The sequence below is a fragment of the Triturus cristatus genome, chromosome 2_2, assembly GCF_964204655.1.
Source record: "Triturus cristatus chromosome 2_2, aTriCri1.1, whole genome shotgun sequence".
In the NCBI taxonomy this organism is placed as follows: Eukaryota; Metazoa; Chordata; class Amphibia; order Caudata; family Salamandridae; genus Triturus; species Triturus cristatus.
The window spans coordinates 715727502-715753778 of NC_140582.1; the positions used below are offsets into that span (position 1 = coordinate 715727502).

The 26277-nt window shown below is 46.0% G+C and overlaps 1 protein-coding gene across 3 annotated transcripts in view; it reads left to right on the forward strand.

Annotated features, from left to right (window-relative positions):
* CFAP96 (cilia and flagella associated protein 96) overlaps positions 1–26277 on the forward strand; it is a 262999-nt gene that overhangs the window by 48713 nt on the left and 188009 nt on the right. For all 3 annotated transcript variants that reach the window (XM_085641942.1, XM_085641943.1, XM_085641944.1), the window contains exon 3: positions 3445–3664. In XM_085641942.1, coding sequence (XP_085498068.1) covers positions 3445–3664 — 220 coding nt within the window. The remainder of the gene's footprint in view (positions 1–3444; positions 3665–26277) is intronic.

The following is a 26277-nucleotide window of genomic DNA, read 5'->3' on the forward strand; positions in this document are numbered from 1 at the left end:
AGCTGTGTAGCCCACCCTAGAGGTGTGGCGAACTATGATCTACACGCTCATGGAAAATATGGTTTGGCAACTGGCTTCCCCTCTCTGTTCCCATCGCCAGCCCGTCTAACTGAACAAAAGAGCAGCCCTACACGAGTGTGATCACCATTTGCCCACCAAAGGCGGCTTCCTCATTGAAGTCACCTTTTGGGCTTTCACCCTGTTTAGCTTTCTGCAATTGGTAGGTAACACCTCCCTCTGCGGCAGGCCTCTATTGTTTCTGAGCCTTGGAGCAGTCCACAGTACTCTCCAGGGGGGCAGAAGGCTGTCTGATGGCCAGCAACTGTGAAAGGCGGTAGGCTAAACTGCGCAACAGAGTGGTAATTTTCTAAAAGTTGCCTTAACCTTAAAAGTGACATTACATTTGACATGGGCATCAAGTTGGGTTTAATGCCATGAATAATTTATTACCTTGAAGTACTAATTTTAATAGTCTTTTTCAGAAGTTAGCCAGACTGTGAGGTCATCCAATAACTCTGTAGTAGCGAATGGAGCTACTAACATTTCCACAGCAAAAATAACAATTTGGAAGTTTTGCTGTTAGGACATATTAAAGTACATGTCCTACTTAGTAGTATACAGCCCCATGCCTTCTTCCGTAGGGGAGGTTTACATGTATTGTTTAATAAAGCTGAGGTTTGTCATTGGTTTAAATGAGAAAGTCGAACTAGCAGTTTTTAACCACAACAGTATAAGACGCTGCTCAATGCTTACCCATTCAGTATTGGATTAGTTTGAAGTTTGGAAATCAGTGATTGAGGTATTCCTATGTGAAACAATACAAAATTACCCTGATCGGCGTTTCAGAATTCACATTTATCTGAGTGAAAAACACAAAATCATAAGCAATTTTGTAAAACAAAATAAAAAATAAAGAGCTCTTATGACAATAAAATGACAATATTGTTTGATTGGAAACACTGCAAGGAAAAGAAGATAAATCTAATTGATTAAATGGAGAAACTTTGAAAAATAATTTACCTGCCTCTTGAACGTGTTATTGCACTGCCATTGGAAGAGTTGTTATCGATTGAGAACTTGTGTTTCAGATATTGATTTTGAGATAGGTTTACCTTTTGTGTTTGAAAACCATATAACTAATTCATAATTCAATCAATATTGGACAATATTTTGACAAAGAACAAAATCCTGCTTCTTAAAATCAGTAGCGAGTTTGCAAATTGAATATTTTCAAACAAGAAAAAAAAGGAAGCAACGTTTTTATTATATACTTAGTGAGTCCAATACACAAAGCTCTTTGCATGTCTGAGTTAATCTAATTAACGCAAAATGAACACTTTACAGTTTGGGGAAGGTTCTGGGCGTTTTTCGATTGGCCTACCTGCAAAAGATGACAAACCTCCATAAACTTGTAGGTTTAGAGATAGTCTTGTACCTCTTGCAGGTGGTTTCCCAGACTAGTAAAAGAAGCTAAATTACATCTGTCGAAGGCAGGAGTTTGTGTGTTTCCAGATTGGCAATAGGTAGGGAGGATCCTGCTATTTAATGGGGGTGTAGAGATTTTCCTGTATATGCACATTTGATATGTACTGAAGGAAATCTACGACTCTTGTACATTTCCGTGAGTACTCCTGGCAGCCTTAGTAAAGTTACAAATTGACTCCAAGCATTGGAGTGGATCTACAGGAAGGAATTTTTTAGGTAAGGCGATGTGGGCCATGTGGGCACAGGGCACCCCACACCCCAAAATTTCTCCGAGTTAGAACGCACACAAGTCGATGAATCAGAGATGGTGCTAAGCCTCAGTTTCATGAGGCAATGCGTTGCTGAAGTAAGACATCTCCCAACACATCATTAAATTAAAAAATAATGTAAATTAAATAAAGAGCCCAAAATTAGTAATTGAGTTCTATATTTGTGGAAAAGTTAAAGAGATTTATCATGAAAATTAAAAAAAATAAGATGGTACAGAGTCAGCGCCATGAAGGCTTTCAGCAAGTAGGACATTACAAAGAACTGCAAATCTGAAATTATTTTAAGTCCCAAACGAGCAGCAAAATCAAGAGAGAAATAGACAGCATGCCTAGCAGCATCCAAGTCTTCAGGAAAGTCTTCTGTTCCCACCCCCACGAAGATCGAGGGGTTTTACACATTCTTTTCACAAATGAAGTTACCACAATTGAAGGGTCAGTGTGGTGTGATGGAAAAGGTTACAATCTCAGCAAATCAGAGCATAATTCTAATAAATATCATATCGTCCTAGCACCTAAGCACTATCCCAGTATATGAATAATTATTCTGCCCACTCTGTGCTAATGCCATCCAGTGGTGGTGAAACAAACTAGTTACATGAACAAATTATTGTGAATGACTAGGGTACAATAAGCTGGTGGAAGGACTTTGGAAAAGTTACAGTTTCACGACTGAGCTGGGGAAGATTCATCGAGAACAGCATAAACGAGGACAATGGAAATAAATACATATCAGCTTGACTGTGCGCTGCAGAAATAATGAGCAGAGATGTACAGGGTGGGTAAGGAGAGGAGAGCCATCCAATGTGAAAAATATGACTGCTAGGCCCTAATGAGGCCTAGGTAACAAAAGCCAAGAAGACATGCTTCTGTATGTCATAGGTAACTCGTTTTAAAGAAATTTGCACTATATCTGGGTGCTCATGTAGAATTGAGTGTACAATTATACGTTCTTAACGCATGAAAACACAACTATAGGATATAAACTTCAGCAACACATATCACAACCTACAGTGGCCTTAGAGCTACCTTTTGGTCGTTTTTATTGTCTCCCTCATTTGCTTCATTATAATCCTATGGTTTTCTTTCCTCTTCTTGTGTTGAACACCATTGGCAAAAAGCCTTGGCAAAGTCAGTAGGCCGGCAAGGCTAGACCTGTTGGCTTTGCCATTGCTTGTTTTTCTGAGCTATGTAAATTGGGTGCTATGTCAGTACGTCATATGCAAAACATCTTGCACTGCCAAGTGGCAGCCTGAGGTTAGTGTATTCAGCATCAAACAGGATGGTGGCACCCGTTCAATCTTAGTTGCATGGTAAATTATACATTGCATTTATATAGCGCTTGCGCCCATTGAGGAGGCGATGGAGCGCTTTGCACCGAGTAGCACGCTATTCCATACACCGAGATTAGGGGCAAGATTAGAGCAGGTCCTGAACATGGCCATTTAATTATCCTTTATTTACATGGATATCTTTAAAGATCAGACCAGGCCTCCAGGGCGTAGGAGCGGTGTACAGAGACTGTCTTCGAAAAATGAATGCACCAGAACGTGCACTGGATTACCTCACAAACCAAGAGAAAAAGAAGAGTGACTTATAAACTATATGTTCCACTCTACATGTACAATCAATAATAAAGTATTTCAGTCACTTAACTTCAAAATTCATTCTTATTACTGTTAAAATATTTTAGGACCATTTAACGAAGCTGCGAGCAAAAACCGTCAGATGATACCTGGAGGCTCGAAGATGAAGTCCGCCCTCCAGGCAGGGTACTTTGACCCGGTGTTCAAGAGGGTGTTTGACAGTGAGGCCTACTCCGACCCTGTCAAACAGAGGCGCCTATTTCGAATGGAGGAATCCAAGAAAAACGTGGGTCAAGTGTTCCGTCCGAATGATGGTGAAAAGAAGCGGTATGTATTCCCAGCATGAATAAATGTACCTTACTTAATACTTTGTTTCAGAATGTATTCCCAGCATGAATAAATGTACCTTAATACCTTCTTTCAGAATGTATTCCCAGCATGAATAAATGTACCTTAATACCTTCTTTCAGAATGTATTCCCAGCATGAATAAATGTACCTTAATACCTTGTTTCAGAATGTATTCCCAGCATGAATAGATGTACCTTAATACCTTGTTTCAGAATGTATTCCCAGCATGGATAAATGTACCTCAATACCTTGTTTCAGAATGTATGCCCAGCATGAATAAATGTACCTTAATACCTTGTTTCAGAAAAGGTTACCAAATGTCTCCTGCCGCAGCCTGGTTCTTTAAAGCCCTGGTGTTTAGCTTCATAATTGCAATTTATTGGAACAAAAAACTGTCACATAGGACAGTTCTTAGATCTCGGATTGTCGTTGTTGTATTTATGTTTGTTCCCTGTTGCGCTTTCTTCAGACCTGTTCACAAGAGCCCATTGCCTCTCTTGTGATTTGATGCACCTTCCACAGCAGAGTAAAGACACCGGATGCCTGCAGGCATGTACTGCCCAAACCTTCAGTGCAAGGATTCTCTGAGCCGTAGGCAAAATGATAGTTTGTTATTTGGGTGCTCCCCCATTCCTCCTCGCAACAAGAACACATTTTGAGGCCATTTGTTGCATTCTAGCGTCTTTTCATGGCCTGTTTGGCGGCTGCCTACAGTAACCCTAAACTAAGACCATCTTTGCTGGCCTGCACAGCCTCTATGTCTTTTACGCCCACACAGCGTTCACTAGTTAGTTCCCTTACTTCATCTGAAGGGTGCGGACAAGACCTCACCGTCCTCTCTTTAGACAACAAGCACAATGGCACAGACATGGTATGTTCCTATTTGGAGTGTGCCTGACTTATGAACATGCACCTCGGGGAACCCGAGCCCTCCTATGGGAATTGTACTTCTTTCAGGTTCGGTGTGTGGCCCCCGCAGGGTGCACCTTTGTTGCCAGGAGCCAGCATCTACCTTCCTGCAGCATCGGTGGCTGCCTGACCCGGGAGGCACCCCAGAGCTTCCGCATAGAAGGGAGGGGCATCTCCATGAGCAGCACCCGCTGAATCCCCGACCCTAGGCTTTGCTTGAATGTGTTGCAGTGATTTCCTTGCCCTCCCCTTTCTTCAGCTCGCATGGCCCGGGCTGCAGTGCACGGGTTCCATATGTGATGTGTCGCAGCGTTGCGGGGTGCGATGTCCCAGGAGTAGTGTTCTCTCTGCTGGTCTAGTCTGGGAAGCAGTCATTCTGCGGAAGCTACATATGGTGTTCGGCATTCACGAGGAGGCATCCTATTTACTGTGTGAACTGAATGCAGCATCACGGGATAAATACAGTGATGCAGGAGTGAGGCTGGTACCATGCACAGGCTCAGCCAGTGAGGGAATGGGACGCAACATCCATGGACCCCTCTCTCCTTTTTTGTTTTTAAACATATTTTATTGATTTTGCATACTGAAGAATGAGCCAGAAGACACTAGCTGGGAAATGTACATGTCATCACAGAAAATGCCATATGTGTCAACAGTGCACGCATACAATAAAGTAGTACCCAGGTATATAATTGAACAGCAGTTAACATTGAGCGAGTTAAGATATCCCTACCTCCACATGTCTTAGTGGGCTTTAGTCTACATGGTACGAGCTTGAGGGATTACTTAGTCTTATACAACTGAGCAAAGTAACAGTCCCCAGTAGCTGTGTCTCCTCCTTCAAAAAAAAAAACTAAACTACTTCTGTGTCCACCCCCACCCCCTACAGACTCAGTCTAAGTCATACATATCCGGCGGGCCCACACCAATACAGTGTAATCATGGTAGTCCAGTGTAACACCCAGTAACAATAATTTACTTTGTACAATAAAGACGTAGTACAGCTCAGGCTGTTCTCATCAGTCCTTCGAGAGGTTTGAGGGGTGTATATAAAGTCCATCAATACATTTGTATGTCAACAGCAGTATATTCTTCTAACATCACATTCCATTCCATAGTAATTGGTTTTTGCGCAATTCTCTGTGTTCTTCTCTTTGCAACTCAGCACCCTCTGCCCTGCCCCATCTAACCATTTTCACTGTGCCATTCCTGTAACGATGGCGGTTTAGCAGTCTTCCACCGCATGATAATGTTTCTCTTAGCTAATAATAAGGCAAGATTAGCAAATTTATTTACTGGGGTTCCCTTTTGGGCCCAACCCCAGTAGGCAGTACTCCAGCTAGTCAGTGTTCTGCACCAGGGCGATATCCTGCAGGATCGTACATACTGACGCCCAGTAGGGCCGTAATTTGGGGCAACTCCACAGCATATGTATTAGCCCCGCTTCCGAGGAATGACAGCGCAGCGTGGGCAACTATCCTCTACATCTGAAAACATGGAGTTCAGCCTGCGCGGTGTCAAATAGGCCCTGTGTAGGAGCATGAGTTGTATAAATTTAAATTTAGGGTTTCTAGATACCTTCTTCGGGTATCCTAATATAGTGTCCCATTCCCTGTCAGTAAGCCACATCTACATCCCATTTGCTGCGGAGGGGCTGGAGCGGTACTGCTGCGATTGTACGGATCCCTCTGGACCCCTCTCTCCTATGCTTGCAACCCCTCAATGGCACTATGGCTTATTACCCGTGTACCTGATCACTTTGGCAGGGCAAAGGAAGCTTCCTGAGCTAGCCCATGAAGACTCCTTTCTTGAACAAACCTTCTTTCACTATTGCACTGTCCAGATGGTTACCTGGGGTCGCCGGCGCACTAAGCAATCGGTCATCAACTCGTTGCTTACCAACAGCAGAACTCCCAGAGGCGAGCAAGCTCGGGCATATCTCTAAATCAGTTGACTGAAAACAGAACGGGACACACCCACAACAGCGTGTTTACTCTGCATCATGATGACGTGCAGCCAGACAAACTCAAGCGTGGCCTGTCTGCCCAGGAGCACCACTGCTGCAGGTACTGTGCAGGAAACAGGAAGCTGTCTCCCGGAGCCCAGGCTGATGCATGCACGCCTTCCAAAAATGACGAAGGAGTCCGGTCAAATCAAGGTCCTATGAACACAGAGGCATTAACGTGCAGCTCAAGCCTGGTTACTTGTCTGCTGGTCCACATGCACCTAGGGGACGTCACACATTCTCCTTGATATATTCAACGTTTGAGAACGTTTGAGAACCTTAAAGAGCGTATAATAGGCGGAACTCTGGTGATTTGCTTGAGGGATCTCCAGCAGTGAGGACCTCATTGAGTGACATGTACTGCTGGCAGGTCCAGAATGGGTTGTGGGAATTTCAGGGGCCTCTCTCCAAAAAGTGCAGTTAGCCTCACCTTTAAATTTTTTTTTATACATATCTATATTATTTATTGAATTTTAGTAGGATACAAAACATGAGGAAAAAAGAGAAGGAAGGGAGCAAACAAAAAATACAAACCGTTACCAGACCAAGCGGTGTTGACAATAAGTATTGCAGAGTGCAGTGTTATCAAGACCATGCGTTGACAGCGGCAGTCAGGGAGGTAGGGTATCAAGCCGCTCTGTTAGCATCACCAGTAAAGATACATTAGCAAAGTGGTCCTCTCCTCAGGGAACCCCACCAGTAGGTACAACTACCTGTCTCCACCCCCCCTTCCCAGCCCGAAAAGCCAGTTATGTCACCACCGTACTCCAGATATCTTCTGGGCGGGATCTGGCAGGCGTCCGTCATCAATATTCCTCCAGTCATTTCTGGCAAAAAAAAAAATCAGTCAGCCAGTCATTCACCTTCGGGTGGGCACGCCGGAACCTGTGCATAGCAACACGTCTCTTAGCCAGAACAAGCATCATGGTGAACAGTGAATTCATGAGTGTCTGAAGGAATGTCTTTAACATAGCCCAAAAGAGCCACCAGGGGCGTTTCTCGGTAGCGTGCCAAGTTCCACTGAGTCTATAGTTGGAGACCGAGGACCAGAATTTGTCTATTTTGCTGCATGCAACAGCAGGCGCATAAAACCAGCACCCGAGGCCCCGCAGAGAAGGCATCCCTTTTCCTAGGATAGCCCCATTTTGTGTAGATTGATGGGTGTGCAGTAAAGTCTGTGCAAAAATTTTACGCGAAGCAGTCGGAGTCTATAATTTGGGGATAGCATACCCGTCTGGCCACCAGTGGCGGCTGATAGGCAACGGGGCAGGGAGGGGTTCGAAAAATAGAAAAAAAAGATGGCTTACCTGTTCGTCGCCGGTCACCAGCCACCACTTCTCCTTCGTCCTCGCTGTTCTCCTGGCTCCTGGCACCACCCAGGCTCCCAGCCTCCCCTAGCCAATCACAATGCTGCTGTCACCAGCATGACAGCAACGTCATGATTGGTCTGAGCACCGTGGTTCTGCGCTCAGACAGGGAGTGGGAGCCAGTGCATGTTCTCCACCACGGCTGTGCAATACAGCTTGGTGTAGAACATGCTAAGAGAGCATGATGGTTTGGCCGGTCCAAGACAGCCGGCCAAACTGTCATGCGTACTTAAGGTACACATTATACTACTCCTCCTCCCTCTGATGTGGCGAGCCCAGCCCACCCTCCCTAACCTTTCTCCAAGCTCTACGCTTTACTTTGCACTGCTCCGAAAGCAATGGTGCAACACTCCTCCGCCTTAGCGGACGAGCGCCGCTGCTGGCCACAGCAGTATCGCCAGACCTCATCAGTCAAGTTGCCTCCCAGTTCAGCCCGCCAGTCAGCTAGTGCTCTGGGTGTAGTCACAGGGGTCCTGGACTGCATGGCAGAATACAGTCTAGTAATTAATCTCTTAGGAGAGGGTAAATTGATGATGCCATCCAAGGCAGGGAGACTCCTGGGCTTCTGGGGAAAAGTACCATTCATTTGTTTGCAGCTGCTGCGTAAGCAATGCTAAAGGAGTACATCAAGTGCAATTAATGTTATCACAAACATCCTTCAAAGCAAGAAAGGTGCCATTCGCGTATCCTTAGACTGTTAGATTCCATTGCCCCTACTGCTGCACAACAAACCCTGGTTACCCCCGCCTCAGAGATCTAGCCAGCATTGTAAAAGTGGAGGGTAATTTATATAAAATGTCTTGGTGCTGTTGGGTATACGGGTTATCAAGGTGCCTGGCTGGCATAATTTTTTTTTTTTTTTCTGAAGAATTTTTACTGCAATACACAGCCATTCGCCTACAACCCTGAGGCCGGCGGCACATTATGATAGGAGATTTACCCAGCTTTGTAACCAGCATCCCATTGGGAAGGCAGCACCACACTCTCAGATTAGCTGCGCTCGCCTCGCAGGGCAATATGACTCTTGTTTTAATTAACAAACAATTAAAATATTCCAACATAATATGCAATTGTCAGGAACGCCTATCCATGCCTTAGGTCAATGTCCCGTACCAAAAAATACATTCTCCCTCTTTTTGTATGACGCTTTGGATACCTAGTCACTTATCCGGGCTTGCTCCGCAAGTTCTAAGTCTGGGGATTTTCCTGTTTCTTGATAAGTTAGCTACCAATGTATGTGTTCCCTAAGCTGCCTGCTGCTGTGTAGGGGGGTAGCATTGTCTCCTGTCTCTGGAGCAGTCTCGGCTGGTGGATTACTCCCCTTAGTAAGCAGATAAGTGTTGTACAGCCCCCCAAACATCATGTGACCATTGGTTAATCGTGGGGAGGGGGCCCCTCATGCAGCACATGGCTACCCTACGTTTTGCCAAAAGAAGTCCTATATCAACTAATCTACGTATGGCTTTGGGCAGTGTTTTAGAGTAGCCCAGCAGCACCACTACTGGGTCCGGAATGATCTCTGTGGCCACAGTGGTGCTAAGCTCACTGAAGACTTTTTCCCAATCGTACACCCGGGCACCCCGACGCAAGGTGTATAAAATCTGCAGTCGGGAAGCGGCATCTTTCACAGACTGCATCAGCCCTCAACCCATATCTGTGCAACTGTTCTGGTGTGTAGTACATTCTGTTGATATATTTGAAGTGTATAAGCCTGTGGCGGCCATGCAGTGAGATGCGTCTGGTGTTCGCACAACAGTAATGCCTCATATCGTCTTCAATCGTTATTCCCAAATCCCTCTGCCAAGCCAACCTGGCTTTGGAGTACTGGTTTGAACGGTATGACATAGCTTGTTTATAGATGTTGGATACTATCTTAAGGGGTGTCTTAGTTTTAATAACGTATGATAGTTCTTTCATCTCTGGGGGTTCATTCATGTCATCTCTTAACTGTTGGTGCAGTGCACTGCGAACACGGTGGAATTGATAGCTTTGCAATAGGGTGTACGTGTCTACCGAGGTCACTACCTCAGCCCATGTCTTCGCAACCCCTCCTTCAAATAGGTCTCCAGCTTTGAGAATATTTAATTTGTGTAACGCCTTAATGACCTCTTCATCATGACAGGGAGCCAACCAGACCATCCATTCAATTGGCAACTCAGGGGAGTATAGCAGAGCTCCCGCCTGCTGTTGTAACAGACAATGCCAAGCGTGTCGCGTCGTGTTGATAGAGTCCAGGAACCCCGTTCTACGATCCATTGGTTCAAAAATCGCAGCCGGAAGAGGGAGAGGTTCAGTAAATAATCTTTCCATACGAAGACACTAAACATCTGCCGCTCCATGAATCCATTTGTGGGCATGCGCACCTTGTGCTGCTCTATAATATAACTCTAAGTCTGGTGCACCCAGCCCCCCCAAGTGATATAGCAAGGTGAGTGTTCGCCATTGAACTCGCGCTTGTTTTCCTGCCCACGCCAAGCGTATCAGTGACTTATTAAGTCGAACAAAAAAGGAGTGCGGCAGAACTATGGGGATACTCATGAATAAAAACAGGAGTCTAGGCAAAATAACCATTTTCATAATAGAAACCCTGCCCATCAAGGACAGTGGCAGCTTAATCCACGTTTCGATATCATCTTCCAATTTAGCTACCACGGGGCCGTAATTCTCTAAAAACACAATGTCCGAATCAGTGTGTATTTTAATCCCAAGATACCTGATAGATTCTTCTGACCATAGCAGGGGATATTCCATTTCAAATCTTATCGTGCTCGGAGTGAGTGGGAGGACTAGAGATTTTGCCCAATTAACTTTCAGGCCAGAAAGTGCACCAAAACGCGCCACTTCCCGTAGGACCGGGGAGAGGTTGGTTTCGGGGTCTCTCACATACAACAGCGTGTCGTCCGCGTATGTGGACACCACTATTTTATCCGTGGGAAACTGTACTCCTCAGTGTCCGTGATATTCCCTGAGCGCACATGCTAGAGGCTCGGCCACTAAGGCGTATAATGTTGGCGACAAGGGCATCCCTGTCTAGTACCCCTAGTGATAGCTATGGGGTCTGTGACCAAATTCCCCAAACGTATGCGCGCTGATGGGGCATTGTACAACACTGCAATCAACTGTAGGAAGACCGGGCCAAGCCCCATCCGAGACAGCACCTGCCGCAGAAAAGGCCATTTCACTGAGTCAAAGGCCTTTCCCATATCTAGGAAAACAGCAACTGCCTTAGTGTCTTGTTTAACATGTTATATGGTGCCAAACACAGTGCGAATATTGTATGATAGATTCCTATCTGGTATAAACCCAGCTTGTTCCGGGGCTACCAGTTCCGGGGTAAGCAGATTCAGGCGATTGGCCAGAACCTTGGCAAACATCTTAGTGTCTACATTTACCAGCGAGAGTGGCCGATAAGAGCCGCACTCCTCCAAGGACTTGTGCGGTTTGGGGATTGCCATAATTAGTGTCTCTCTCATAGTAAGTGGCATCTTGCCCGTTACGCATAGATCATCGAACAACGAAGAGACGTGTGGGAGTAACTGCTCGATAAAGGTCTTATAAAAGCTCACAGTGAGGCCATCCGTACCTGGAGCACTTGACGCTCTCATGCTCGAAAGAGCCTCCAATATTTCGTCTTTTTTGATGGGTTGCATCAGAAATTCTCGATAGTTATCAGGCAGGAATGGTAATTTAATATGTTCCAAATAGTCTAGGATTTCGTCATCCATGCCTGATGAACGGGAGGCATATAGATCTGAAAAAAATCTTTTGAATCTGCTCGCTATATCCGCCTCGTCGGTCAGCAGTGGTCCCTCTTCCGATCGAATTTCAGTGATCTGTGTTTTGCTGTGCCTAGCTTTTAAGACATTCACAAGCACCGACACCGGCCTGTCTCCCTCCCCATAAACTCGTGCCGTGGCGTATTTTCCCAGGTGCTTCACTTCACTATCGGCCGCCTCTTGGTATTCTGCTAGTAGGGCTTTCATTAAGCCTGTGACGTCTTCATTTTCCCCAGATGTCTGGCGTGCCTCAAGCTCCCCCCAACTGCTGCTTCCATGCTGCCAACCGCTGCCGTATAGAGCGCAGGACCCCCGAGTGTTTGGCCATCGCTACACCTTGAATGTACACCTTAAATGCCTCCCATATTGTTTGGACACTCCCCACCGAGCCTATATTTGTTTCAAAATATGTATTTATTGCTTCCGACAACTCCTCTTTAAATAGGGGGTCTAGCAGTGAATAAGGTGGAAAGCGCCATGTGAATGGTGGAATTGTGTGCTTAGGAGTTGCCAGCACCAGTAGAAGTGGTGAGTGGTCTGATAACGTGCGTGGTAGTACCTGACAGGATCTTATCTGCTCCATTAATGACGCCAATAGTCTATGCACGTGTGTAGATCATAGTATGCTGAGTAGTGCGGAAAGCCACCCTTCGTCGGGTACAATACTCTCCAGACATCCCTGAGGTCCTTATTTATCAGGACACTCTCTAGTGTTCGAGCAGCTGCCGCCGGTCTCTTCACCGGGCCTCCGTATCTATCTAAATCAGGGTTTCTGACCAAATTCAAGTCTCCGCCACACAGTATTTGTGTATGTGCTTTGTCAGTCAGTCAAAGAACTTTATTCGGTTAATTAAAACCATAAAAGCAGTACAGAATACATAAAACAAGGTTAAAATTCAATTAAACAAGTTAAAAGTGATTGCCAATCCGAGATAAAAAGGAACAGTTTAAAAATATAGGGAGTTCCCTATTTGCAAGTGTCAGGTTTGGTGGTTAATTTTTGGGGCCAGTCTAGTTTTATTTTGTCTAACGGCTGCTACCAAAAAACAAGCTACACCGTATGTAACCTGTACCGAGTTCAACATCTGTAGGTATAATAGAGCCGGCCGTACCTGAGCAAAGTTTAAGTCTTTCAGGATAGGGAAAAGAAATTTTTTACGGGCCACCAAATAATGTTCACAAAGCATAACTAGGTGCAGAGTATCCTGTGTGGAAAAGAAATCGCAGGTGCAGGGTGGGGAATCTTCTGGGATACCCCACTTTGTATACGAGCCAAGCACGAGATGTATCAAGTTGAACCTGAACCTTATAAGTAGGAAACGATGATATGGTTTGGTTACATATTTTAAATAAGGTTCCATGGCCATAGACGACGAAAGTTGGTAAAATGATCTTACCATTGGTTTACAAAGCTCAACAGTTTCCCTCTCAGCTTCCAACGTATTTCGAAAGTGCTGCTTGACCCACCTTACATCCTCTTTCTTAAGATTCTGTGGAAGAGAGTACTTATCCGGGCGCCCTAGCCTAGCGCATGCCGCTCTAACGTACGCTAGCCACGGTATGCTATCTGCTTTGTCCAGAGTCATACAATCTTTGAGAATGCAATGGTTCAATGTGATCTCCTCATTTGTCCAAGTTTTAATCCAACATAACAGTGGGGACATTTTTAAGAGATCAGTGACATATCCCAAGCCTATTTCGTTATGGATTGAATATGTGGGAGATGATTTCGGGAGTGATAACAAGGCTCGTATAAAATTGTTTTCTGCGATTTGGATGCCTGGGGCTGAAACATAGCCCCAAATATCTGCCCCATAGGATGCAATTGCCACACATTTGGCTCTATAAACACGAGTCATGGCTTCCATGGGTCTCGAGCCCAATCTTTTAGCGAAATGCATATGAGCTGTGGTGGATCTGCTAACGCCATTCTCCTTTAGTTTCAGTTGGGCACCCCAAGTTCCTTTCTCGTCAAAGGTGACTCCTAAATAACAAAAGAAGGGTACCCTCGAAATTGGAGAACTGTTACAGCTGAAGGACCTAACCTTCATGTTTTTCTTCCGTGAACCTGTAACCATAACATGAGATTTAGCAGTGTTAATCTTTAGGTCCAAGGCTTCCATAAAACCACCAAAGTGATCTAATAATCTTTGCAGGCCCGTACCAGTCCGAGCTATAAGAACAGCATCGTCCGCGTATAGGAGGACCGGAATAGGTAGCCCCCCCCATACGCGGTATGTCCAAGGTAGCTGAGTTCAGGGATTTCCCCAAGGAGTTAATATACAGTGTAAAGAGGAGAGGGGCCAGGATGCAGCCTTGTCAGACCCCTCTCCCTGACCTAAACTTCGCCGTACATCTTCCTTCCCTTGTTACCCTAACCGAGGCGGACAGATTTTGAAGGAGGTCGTGCAAAAAATTAACCAAAGTAGTGTCCAAACCCAAGTCACGCAAAATAATCCACAGTTTTGAACGGTTAACCAAATCAAAAGCAGAAGATAAGTCCATGAATCCCAAATAAAGAAGCCCCCCCTTCACCACGGTGTATTTGCTAATAATAAGGTGGAGGTTTAGGCATTGGTCCATGGTCCCTCTATGTGCTCTGAAACCATACTGTAGTTCCGAAAGGGTCCCGCTCTCCACAAGCCAATCCCCCATTCTTTGCAAGATGACTCTGCCCAAGATCTTAACAGCAGAGTCCAACAGGGAGATTGGCCTGTAGCAGGCAGGGTCCCCCCTGTTCCCTTTCTTGAAAATGGGCACAATGATAGAGGTAGACCAGGAGGAAGGAAAACCCGCTGCAGGTATCGCATTAAAAACATTGGTTAATATTTTTGACCAAAATTGCGGATACTGGATGTAGAGATCTGCGGGGACCCCATCAGGTCCCGGGGCCTTGTGTTTACTTGTGTCTTTAATCGCCCTTTCAACCTCGGTGGTATTAAACTCCATAACCAGGTGGGAAGTAACATGGGCACTGACTGGTGAAGTTAATGCTGTGGCTTCATAAATCTGTTTGAAGTGGCCTAGCCATCTATCGTCTTCGATCACACAGTCCATATCGGTTTTCCCATCCTCGGAAAAAAAAGGCTGGTTCACAATGGCCCAAAACTTTTTGCTATCTCTCAATACATCAATGGATAGTAGACTATCCCAAGCTTCCTCCTTAATTTGGGTTTTGCGATTAATAACTGCAATTTTGTATTCCTTCCTTAAGTTAGCCACTAAGGGCCTGTCTCTGGGTTTATCTTTTAGTGCTTTCAACAGGGCACTGTGTTTTAGCGAGCAATCCTTGTTGAACCATTTATAAATCTTCTTGTTCCTTAGTGCGCCTGGCCTTGGCTCCAGGTTCTTAGAGATCCTTGCACATATTTCCTCATACGCGGCCACTACGTCAGAGCCAAGGGCGGTTGGATCTAAGCACACTACCAAGTTAGCCTCCGACTCTTCGGCTAATGTTTGGAAGAATTGATCAGGGACAATCATCCCCCAATTTAGACGCCTTCCCTGGTCCTTAGTCGTCAAGTCTTTTGAAGCTGCCACACCTGTCAATCTACTAATCCGGAAACAGTCTAGGTCCAGCATTAGGAGGACAGGATGATGATCACTGAAACTAGCAGTAACAACCCTGTACTCACATGCCTTTGACAGGACCCCGGATGATACAAAAATATAGTCTGACGGTGTTGGCGTCTCTCCCTATAAAAGTTGGGGCTCTGGGTTCATTTTTGCCCTGCTCAATTTCAAATAGGTTTAAGTTCGCAAGGAAAGTCTCAAGACACTCACCCTCATTCGTGTGTTCAAAATGGGGAATGCCCTCGGTCGGTAAACCCCCATATCTATCGTTAAAACAATCTCCCTCACAAGGATGAATGTTAAAATCACCCAGGATTACCATCTCTGGGACGGAAATGCGATCTTGTCTATAGACTGACAAGAAATCTAACAAGGAGGTCAAATGCTCATTCGCATAGGAAACCTCCTTGGAGTTATAAAAATTGATAAGCAAAAAATTTTTGGAGTCAGATAGAGTCCACTCCACAACTAACGAGTTCATGGGTGCGGAATCTAGTTTTTTAAAAACCCCCACCAAGTCCAGAGAACACAGTGTGAGTAGGCCACCCTTTGCTCTCCCTCTAGCTCCTGGGACTGCTGGAGTAGAAAAGCTGCGGAAACCATCCAATGAAAAACTTGTGGTGGTGTCCCATGTTTCTTGGATTGCCAGGACGTCATATTGTTTTACGAACCCTTGCCATATGGGGTTTAGAGCCTTTACATTTAAACCCGCCACATTCCAGGTGAGAAATTTACAATATGGTGAATCTACGTTAGGAGGGGTAAGCGCTCCCCGGCACTCGCCCTCCACTGGACCTTTATCAGGCGTAGGAGAAAAGTTTAATTTAATCGAATCCTCCGTAGCAGCAACCTTACCTGGTTGAATAGGGATAATCTGGTAACTCCGTCCAAATGACGAGCCCTGTGTTTGTCAGTCAACCCAGTCTGTGGTTGACAGGCATTCAAAGCGATTGGCTATTGGAAAGTGCAAGGGATTATCTAGACCATTTGTAAGCTGGTGGTAATGATAAGGTTGGCTATGATGTGGACCAACAAGAGGGCCGCCTTGGCGCGGTCTACCTCTTCTGCTCCTTACCAGGTTCCATCCCGCATCCCACCCCTCCTCCCACCCAAGGGATTGTATTTCCCAGGGGGGATTAGGTCTCTGTCTGAATTTACGGTCATATGGTCCTTTTAACCAGCTCCATCGGTTGTCAACTTGATTTTGTGGGAGATAAAAGTAAGAAAGAGGTCTAGCAGCCACCGTGCTCGTCTGAAATCTGGGGGATCCACTACTACAAATAAAATCAACAACCTCCGTATTCTTGAAAGTGACCACTACGCAGTCCCCTTGTAGGTTTTTTCTGTTGCCTCCCACCCACGGAACTCTCTCTATCATTAGAATATTGCTCGGTATGTTTGGCGGGAGGGGATAGTTTTTAGATAGCCAGTGACATACTTTGTTTTTAAGAGCCTGGTACGATTCTACTTCTGATGGAGGGATTTCAGTAACACCAGTGAGAATAATCACGTAGGGACAGGCATCAGGGGGAAGGTGAATGTTTCTGCGGGCCATGCCCTTGGCTCTGTCGGGTGCATCAAGATTTAAAGGCTGTGATAAGCAATCACTTAATGTAGCCTGAGCGGTTGTATTAATTTTAGTTGTTGTCTGAGTTTGATCTGTTTTCTGAGTTTGGTCAGTTACGAGGGGCTTTGTTGTGGTGCCAACCTGGTTTGGAGTGTTACTGGGTTTCTTGGGGGCCACATTTTTGGTCTCCAACGGTCTGTTAACAGCCACCGAAGGCTTATTGGCCGTTTTAGGTGGAATGGTAACCTGGGCAATTTTGTTGTTCAAGGTAAAACTAGGGGCACTTATATCCTTATGTATGTTTTTTAGGACAGTCTCCAGACAGCGTAATCTAGCCTCTATGGGTTCCAGCAATATTAAAAATAGTGGTGTTATTCATGCTTGAACCATACCCCTCCTGTAATGGTGATTTTGCTAAATTACCAACTTCCCCGGTCAGCTCCAGAATTTCCTCCAGACTTTGATCGATAATAGTATCGTCTGGAAGGCTCAAGGGTAAACCACTCTTAATAGCATGCGGTCCCCCTGTGGAACTAGGTAAAACTGCTGGCAATTTATCCATGTTAGGGAGGTTAGGGGGAATTCGAACCTTCTTTCCTTTAGGAATGGATGGTTTATTGGTCTTTCGATTTTGCTTAGGGATTGCCCCTTCTATCCGGCCCCTTTCTTTTGTAGCGGATATGTTGTTAGAGGTGTTTAACTCACTTTGTTGCACCCCACTCTCTGTTAGGAGATGAAGGTTAGGAGAAGCCTCCAGATCCTGTAAAGTGTTTGAAGCATCAAGATCCCCAATCTCTCCAGTGCTATGTACTAGGGCCTGTATATCTGTCCGAGAATCAGTGTTAGGTGTCTGTGCCTGTGCAATAAGGCCCAGGGAGGATCGCTTGGCCATGGCCAGGTCTTGGGACACTCTCCTATCCATTAGTGTTATTCCCTCGTCAATTAACGCATGAGTGCGGGTGATAAAATCATCCAAAGTTCCGGTGAGTTTTTTAGCTCCTACAGCGGCCATACTTCTGGTTTCGCGACAGTTCATGGCCTGTAATTCCTAACAGTGATAGCACAAGGGAGCTAAGTGTAACCGACCAGGGTTTGTGGCCCAGTCCAGCCTCCTCTGGCCTCTGAGGGCCACAGAGGGCCCGCCCTTTGCCCGGGCTTCGCTCGCGTCCCTCTGAGCGGACGAGCGCTGTTCTTAAAGGAGGCGTTGCGGTCGGGGGCGTGTCTTGCTGGGGGCGCGGCCGTGCACACCTGTGCAGCGCAGGGACTCCTGGTCTAGAGAGTCCCTGCAGCACGCGCCCTCTGTTTACCTCCCGCAGTTGTTCCCTCCTCCTTCCGGGCACTCACCGGCACCCCTGCAGCCTCGACCCCACGCCAAATGCCGCGCAGCGGCACTCGCAAAGCGGGTGCTGCAAGTTGTTAGATGGCGATATGGCGGTCAATCCCTCCAGGGACACGGGGAGGCCACAAGACGAGTCTGCGTTTTCCCAGCTCACCCAGTCGGCAAGTGGCGGCGTCCAGGTAAAGTTTCTCGCAAATAAGGGTCCCCAGCACCAGTAGAAGTGGTGAGTGGTCTGATAACGTGCGTGGTAGTACCTGACAGGATCTTATCTGCTCCATTAATGACGCCAATAGTCTATGCACGTGTGTAGATCATAGTATGCTGAGTAGTGCGTAAAGCCACCCTTCGTCGGGTACAATACTCTCCAGACATCCCTGAGGTCCTTATTTATCAGGACACTCTCTAGTGTTCGAGCAGCTGCCGCCGGTCTCTTCACCGGGCCTCCGTATCTATCTAAATCAGGGTTTCTGACCAAATTCAAGTCTCCGCCACTCAGTATTTGTGTATGTGCTTTGTCATTAATCTCTTGTGCTAACGCCACAAAAAATTATGGGTAATCAAAATTCGGACCGTATACATTTACTACCAGTAGGTTCAAGCCCTTACCCCTGCATCTAGATATCACATACCGTCCCTCGGAGTCCGCTCTCAGTAGTTCAATCTTGTAATCGGATTTAGGGTTAACCCAGATCATTACCCCACGGGCATATTTAGTGAAACCCGAAACATTGGCATTACCCAACAGTCCTCTATGTCGTAACATCACACTTTGTATAGGAAGATGAGTCTCCTGGAGTAAGGCCACATCTATGTTATGCCGTGTGAGATAATTCAGAACCTTACGTAATTTGCGGTAATCATTAAGCCCTTTAACGTTCCACGTCAGTGCGCGGAGGGAGTATATCGCTTTCGGTGTATTAGCCATGTTAAGTGTTGCCTACCTTCTCTAGTAGCCTAGTGTAGCGTCCTGACATGTGTAGCATGCAGAAATTGTATGTATTCCATGCAAACAATACTAACCATTTCAATAAAAAAAATTAAAAAAACTCCGTCTTGTCTCCTCCCCCCCCCCCCTTCCCACAGCAGACCACCCCCAACTCGGTCGCACAGCATCCCCACCCGCCCCTACCCTCCTTCCCCCCTCCGTGCGCGTACAACACTTGTGTAATTCATTGGGCAGAGGTCGCTCTGTATGTTATAAACTGTCGATATTCAAACAATCCCTCTTCTCAGCCCCTGCACGCCGATCAGTATTCACACAAATCCCACACTTAAATTGTGCCAGTCCAAATGTACTGGGTCTTGTTACTTAAGTCATCATGCACCCCTGGCGTTCAGTTTGTACTTGGGATGATGCTATTGATTCTGCTTGTGTACCCAATTGTCTCCCCCTACCTTGAGACCCAGTCACTTTAGCGTATTAGGTTGCTGTCAACTGCATTGAGGCCAGGTGTAGTTTTCCGCTCTCAGGTGGTATTCTTGCTAGAAAACTATAATCAGTAGCATTACATCTCAGCTGGTTCCTCCAGACCTGATCCCCTAACACATGTCAAGCGTGGCAACCACATACCCTTATGCACTTACCCCCTACGCACTCCCCTCCCCTCCCCCAATCTCTCTACTAGCACTCATTGTACTTATCAAAAGTACGGGAGTGGGGCATTTTCAGTCTTGTTCCTCCAGCGATCCTCCTGCCACCTCTCCGGACTGCGGCACTGTTCTTTGGACCATCTTTTAAGCGCCTTCTGTAGTGCCATCGGGTCTGTGAAAATATGGGAACGGCCTTGTCTGTTGACCCATAATTTAGCTGGGTACAGCATTCTAGGCCCAGGTCACATAGTTGCTTTTTCATGGGTGCAAATTGTTTACGAGCATCCTGCACACGAGCCGTGAAATCCGGAAAGCACGAGATCGTAGAGCCCTCATATGTCAACCCACACTTTTCTCTCGCAATTCGAGGGCGGTGTCTCTGTCCCTGTAGTTAAGCAGCTTCGCTATAATGGGGCGCGGAGGGGGCTCCGGTGGTGGGCGTGGGCCCAACGATCGATGTGCCCTCTCTACTACGAACATATTGGAGAAGGTGTTTTCTCCAAGGAGGGTTACAAGAAGCTTTTCCACAAAAAGTTGGGGTGGTCTCCGGAAGGCCAGTAATTCTTAAATTGCAGCGTTGCGAGCGAGCCTCCAAATCATCCGTCTTATCTTGCAAGATTCGCATGACCTTCCAGAGTTGCTTTTGATCCGAGTTCAGCGTAGTGTGTGCTTCTTCCACCTCTGTCAGCCTCCGTTCGGACATATCCAGCCTCTCCGCGTGGTTATCCAGTCGCTCCGCCATTCTGTCCATTCGTTAGGACAGTGCGTCCATTTTCGCACCTAGTGAATTAATGCCGCTTTGCAAACTCCTTTCCATTGTTACAAGCATACTCCTGATGTCTGGGTCAATGCTCCATAGTAGAAGGCATCCTGGGGGAGTCTTGAGTTGTGGTTTCCTGCGATATCGAGCGTTTCCGTTCAAACGTGAGTTTCGATTGCGACATGTCCGAGTGGCCCATTGTTTCTTCTCGTTCATAGAATGCAGGTAGTGTTTATGGCTCCAACCCCTCCTGGACCCTTCAGATACAGGCGCGAAGAAGGCTACGTGCTACTTATGCGACCCTAGTGGCTGTCAGTCCTTTGCTTGAAGGGTAAACCTTATGGACACTATACGCGATAAGACCAGCCGAATAACCCCCCCTCTGTCTCTTGTTGTGGAGTCTCCAGGTGGTTCAGCGCCAGTAGGGCCGATATCTGCTTGGTACAGCTAATGTGCCCTCCGCTGCTTCTTGCGCCTCTTACTGCTCTCAACACTGTCTTGCCATTGACTTACTCTCCAGCCTTCGCTTCGAGGGGCTCCAATTCAGTCACTCTGTATTCTTTTCCAGGGCCCGTTACGCGCCCCTTGATGCTGTTCCCCAAGGTGTGCCTCTATTCCGGGTCTCCCAAGCTGTAGCCGCTAGGCAGGCCCTTTCGGCCTACCAGTTGTTTCAGTGTATCCAGAGGGGGAGGGCGCAGCTCCACTAGTGTGTCTCGTGCTCGATGTAGTCTTTGCTCGTGGTCCAGAGCAGCACTAGTCTCCAGGCCCTGTCCTTCCCTGTGTATCTTCCTCAAGCTTTCCGAGTCCCAGGCTTCAGCTCCTGCAGCCTTAAATCAGTTCTCCCTAACTGGCCATTTGTTCCCTGCAAGTTCCTCCAGCCGCCGCTGCCCAATCGGCCCTGTTCCTCCTCACCGGTATCTCCTCCGTGGCAGAGTATAGTGCTGCGACTGCTTCTACTTCGCCTTGAGCTCCGCACCAGCTCCTTACTCAAGCTCAAAATCGTCGCGCTCCCGCTATGGCTGTAATACAGGGCGTCGCGTATCGTCGCTGCAGTTTCGCTTTGTCCCGGTTGCTGCCACCTCAATCCCGCTGTCTCTGTACTCCAGCGCTCGCTTCCGTGTGAGGCAGATGGGCCAAGGCACGAGTGTAGCTTAGTCAATAATATTGGAGGGGGGCAAGCCTGAGAGTTTCCAACAAGCAATGAGGTGGTCCCAGCTTCAAGGCAAAGGTGTTGGTTTGAGCAGCCATTGTCAGGTAATGAGCAGTTTGGGTGTACATCATTAAGGGTGTTAGCTTGGACTTATTTAGAAAAGTAAACCTCTTTTTGGTAATTATATATATATAGCAATTAAGATACATGCAAAAATGCACACATTAGCTGTGTGTGCTGAGCCATTGAGAAGGCCGCAGCGATTTCCCTCCGGAATGAGGTGACTGCAATTGACTAATTTCCTGAACAGTCAGCAATTTCTTTAGTTTATTGTGCCATGGCTGTGTTTTGGTGTCTCAGTCTTAAAACTTTTGCGTGGCATGCTACCAGAGGACAGATGAAACGTCAAACCATCTTTGCCCATCTCAAGCTCACATGTTGCTCCAGAAAGCAAGTTGAAATTTACATTTTAAATTGGCAGCACACTTGCCTCCAGACTCCTATGTGGTTCTGTTTAGCCACCAGACTGAGCAGCTCATCGAGGGAGACAAAGATTCCCCCATTGAGTCACTTTTTTTTCAGTGAAATGATCTCTTTATTGTTTAGTCAATTAAAACCACAACATTTTTTTCTTCTATGAATAGTGACATTGATTAAAAGAATACATTAAAATGATTTTATCAGCCCAGTATATCACAATGTAATATCACACAATTGTAAAAGAAGGATCTTCGATTGTCAAAAGTTCTCTAAAAACCCTGTAAAATGATATCTAAAATGTGTAAAAGTTTTAAGTGTATTACATCAGGTAATAGATTACAACTTGTTAGTTTCTTTTAAAATAGAAATTATTTATGAATTAAGTATTCAAGTCCAAGGTTTCTTATTACTACAAGTCATTAGGCCTTTGCGGGTCATAATTGTTTCCTGCCTGGTATGTAGAGCAGTAAGTTCAGTCATTGAGCTGACAGACCGGCGGACTGATTGCGGCAGACGTTGACTCTTCAGCGAATCGACCCCCACTTAAAGGCTTAGACTTCAGAGCCTGTTCCTGTATGTGAAGAAACTTAACCAGTATGCAGTTTATCCGCGGGTCAGACGGATCAAGCCCTGTAATAATAGCTGACCTGCAACATCTTATTCCTCTGATCTGGAAGGCTTCCTTTAACAAAGTAACATATGCTAGGTGAAGGTTCGGACAGATGCAGTCAGGTGTATTAGATCTTCCTTGTGACTACTGCACAGACAACACGTTTTTAAGCCAATGTTTTTCCACCTTGGAGCATCTGATAGTGAGGGAAAATTTCTAAAGTGTAGTGCCATTAGCTTTTTTTTTTTTTTAAGTGGATCATAAAAGTCAGGCCTAAATAGGCCGCTCGTTTGAGGACTTTATAGTTATTGAGTACTGTCCAGGAGTGAGATCTTTGACTGAAGGTGTTTCTGTCCAATAATAAAGAATTGAGTTTTGCGGCTTAATTAAGTGCTAATTTGAATGTTGAGAAGGACACGTTTTTATCCAAAGGTCCAAAGTACACATGGATTCAAGTGCTTTTATACAAATAGAATGTGTAAGGTGATTTCTTCCCATTCTTGATTTCTTGCCACAATGCCTCATTAAGCCTGGAGTTCTCCACATTTTGTTTTATTCGATACCAAACTTTTATTGATGAATACAGTCGACCTAGGGTTTCGTTAATGAGGCCAAATTCCAGACGCACTTTAGCTGGTAAAGCGGTTTGAGGGAGTTGAAAGACCTTTTTAAAGATACTAGTTATTAAGTTATTGAGAATAATTGAGTCTTTTCCGTAAAGGGCGGCACTCGCGTACGTTTGAGTTGGGAGTGTTTTGGCTGTCATAACCGAAATCAATGGTCTATATGATGGACCCTCCAGTTTCTTGGCCAGTGACTTATAGGCAAAAGTTAGTGCACTTGCGCGTTCAGCCATATAATTCTTGTGTTCGCAATGAGTCAATTTGTTGTCTATGTAATAGCCCAGATATTTGTAGCTTATCACATTTTGTAAGGACTTTCCTTCTAGCCAGATGCTATACTGTTGGGCTGCCCGATTACTAATAAGCATGGTTTTTAGGTATCGCTGAGTCAGCGCATGCGTTGCGAGAAATTTAGTGTGTGAGTTTTCAAAGTGCTGCCACAGGCTTTTGGAGGCCTAAAGCTTGCGTGCACGTGCGCAGCCGCCATCTGTCTTTCCTCCGTCACACAACTCCCGCTTCTCCCCTTCCCCCACCACAGATTGCTTTGCTCACCGTGTTTGATCGCGATCACTTTCACATTCGCGGGCCGCGCGGCGGTGTCCCTTTCACGCCCGCGCGGCCAATGCTTGTTTTATTGGCCTTTCAGTCCAATGTGCCTCACTCTTCTGTATTGTCCGTTCAGTGTCAACTATCTCCAACCCTTCTTTCTTGCCCTTTTCATTCCCTCGATGCCTCACTCTTCTCTTGGATTTTCCATTCCGTCAGTCACTCATCCTGCTGTCTCGGGCTTTCTATACCATCAACATCTCACTCTTCTATCCCATCCCATTCATTCCTTCACTGCCTCAGATCTCCGATTCCGTGATGGCCTCCTTTCCATCCATGTCTCACACGTCTTTCTCGGCCCATGCACTCCATCAATGCTTCTATCTCCTCCCTGGGGCTTTTATTCCTCCAGTGCCCCGTGCTTCGGTTCTGGCCCTTCCGCCCCTCCCCCTAGCCTTCACTCTAACTGTGCCCATTCTTCCTTCCTCGGCTCTGCTAGTTTTGGCCAGCTCCCCTTTTTGCCTTCTTAGCCTTTGAGGGAATCAGTTGTGACTTTTGATGACTTTTTGACCACAATAACAAAAGCAGTCAGTATTATCACATGTCAAGGCCATAATGTTGACCTTTTCCGAGATGAACCAGACAGGGAGCGCACGAGCTGCGGCCGGGAGACGCCCGACTGGCAGACGAAGGGCGACCTTTCCACCTGATAAAGAAGAACAAGCGCCACCAAGCGGCAGGTCAGGGTATCAGTTATCAGGCCTGCACAGCGGACCGGCTGCCTCTAATGGGTTTTCAAATGAACACGTTCCGCCCTCCCCCGCACCTACCCCAAACAAAATAAATAAATAAATCGGCACCTGCAGGTTTCCGACTTGGCATGGATGCATATTTCTGACTTCTTGGAACTCATACATTTCCAAGTAAAGTCTGGAAGCAGGAGGTTTGTACCGCTGTAAAAGAGAATTCTATTCTTTCATTTGAGAATTTACATCTTAAAATGTATGTGCAAGCAGTAACACCTACAGCAAATGAGTTTAACTTTTATCTTTTCTTTTTCCACTCTGGTAAAAATATTTTTCCATGTGGAGAAACTGCTCCCCACACATTACCGCTATTTTGTTTGGGAGGGGGGGGGGGGGGGGGTCACGTGTTTTAATACCTTTCACACCGTGGAGAGGGATTTGGTCTGATCTTGGCGGGAGTATATCTGCAACGTTTTTCAGGGCGGAGACCTGAGACAAGTCTGAGAATGCCCAAAGCTAAGTACGTTTGTGGGCACTCGCAAATATACACGGTATCTCCATACTGTAACACCAAGTCTACGCCGACATCCTGCCTATGCTAGTAAATTCACTCACAAGAAAATCCAACTTCAGAGAAGAGCAAAAGGGGTTTGCACCCCCAAGAAGTCATTCAAACGTACACGTGCAACGAGTTATGAAAAATGGGCCAGATGAGTTTGACTACACTGTGTACGTTTTGAGTGTGACTTTTCCACGTGCATCGGAAAGAATGAACAATTAGTAAAGAACGTCGTATTCAGTAGAAAACCTACCTATTAAAACTGCTGTAAAACTTCACACACAGACAAGTACATCCCTAACTATTAGCTGCTCAAGTTAACCAGTTTTACAACGTTTCAGCTCTGCAGCCAAAACGAAAACATAATGGAGATTTAGAAGGCCGTGGTATACCACTATTGAGCCCTAAAACAACATACAACCAGCTGAAACTTGGGAGCCCACTCTCAGCCAGCCATAAAAGCAGAAGTCCGAGAAGAACCCCGGCTGAAACTGTGACTCGAAAGACTCGTAATAAATCCACATTACACAAGCAAATGAAAGTCTAATAATGTACACTGATATTCACAGACGGGGATCGACGAGACACAGAATCCATTTACATACACTTATAGGTAAAAAAGTGCCATGAATGCAAACATCGTGGAGGGAAAATAACTCCCTTTGAGACTAAGACCCACATAACATAATATCAGTTGGTATGTTGCTTTTGGTACCAAAGAAAGGAGGAAAGAAATGAAATTGGCAGATTATGCAGAAGATGATGGATTATGTGGCAAATGCAGCAACTCTATATTTATGCGAAAATCGCTGCAGCCGCACAATCACATAATTCCAGTGGCCTTTTCAGTAGGCGAACCTGAACCCTTTTCAGCCGTAAATGTAAATGTATCTCTTGAGTATGCAATTCCTGATCCTGAATTATTTGGGAAAAGTACAAATTTCCCCCAAATAATAAAGGCAGCTTAAATACTTCTTTAGCTCGCGTTCT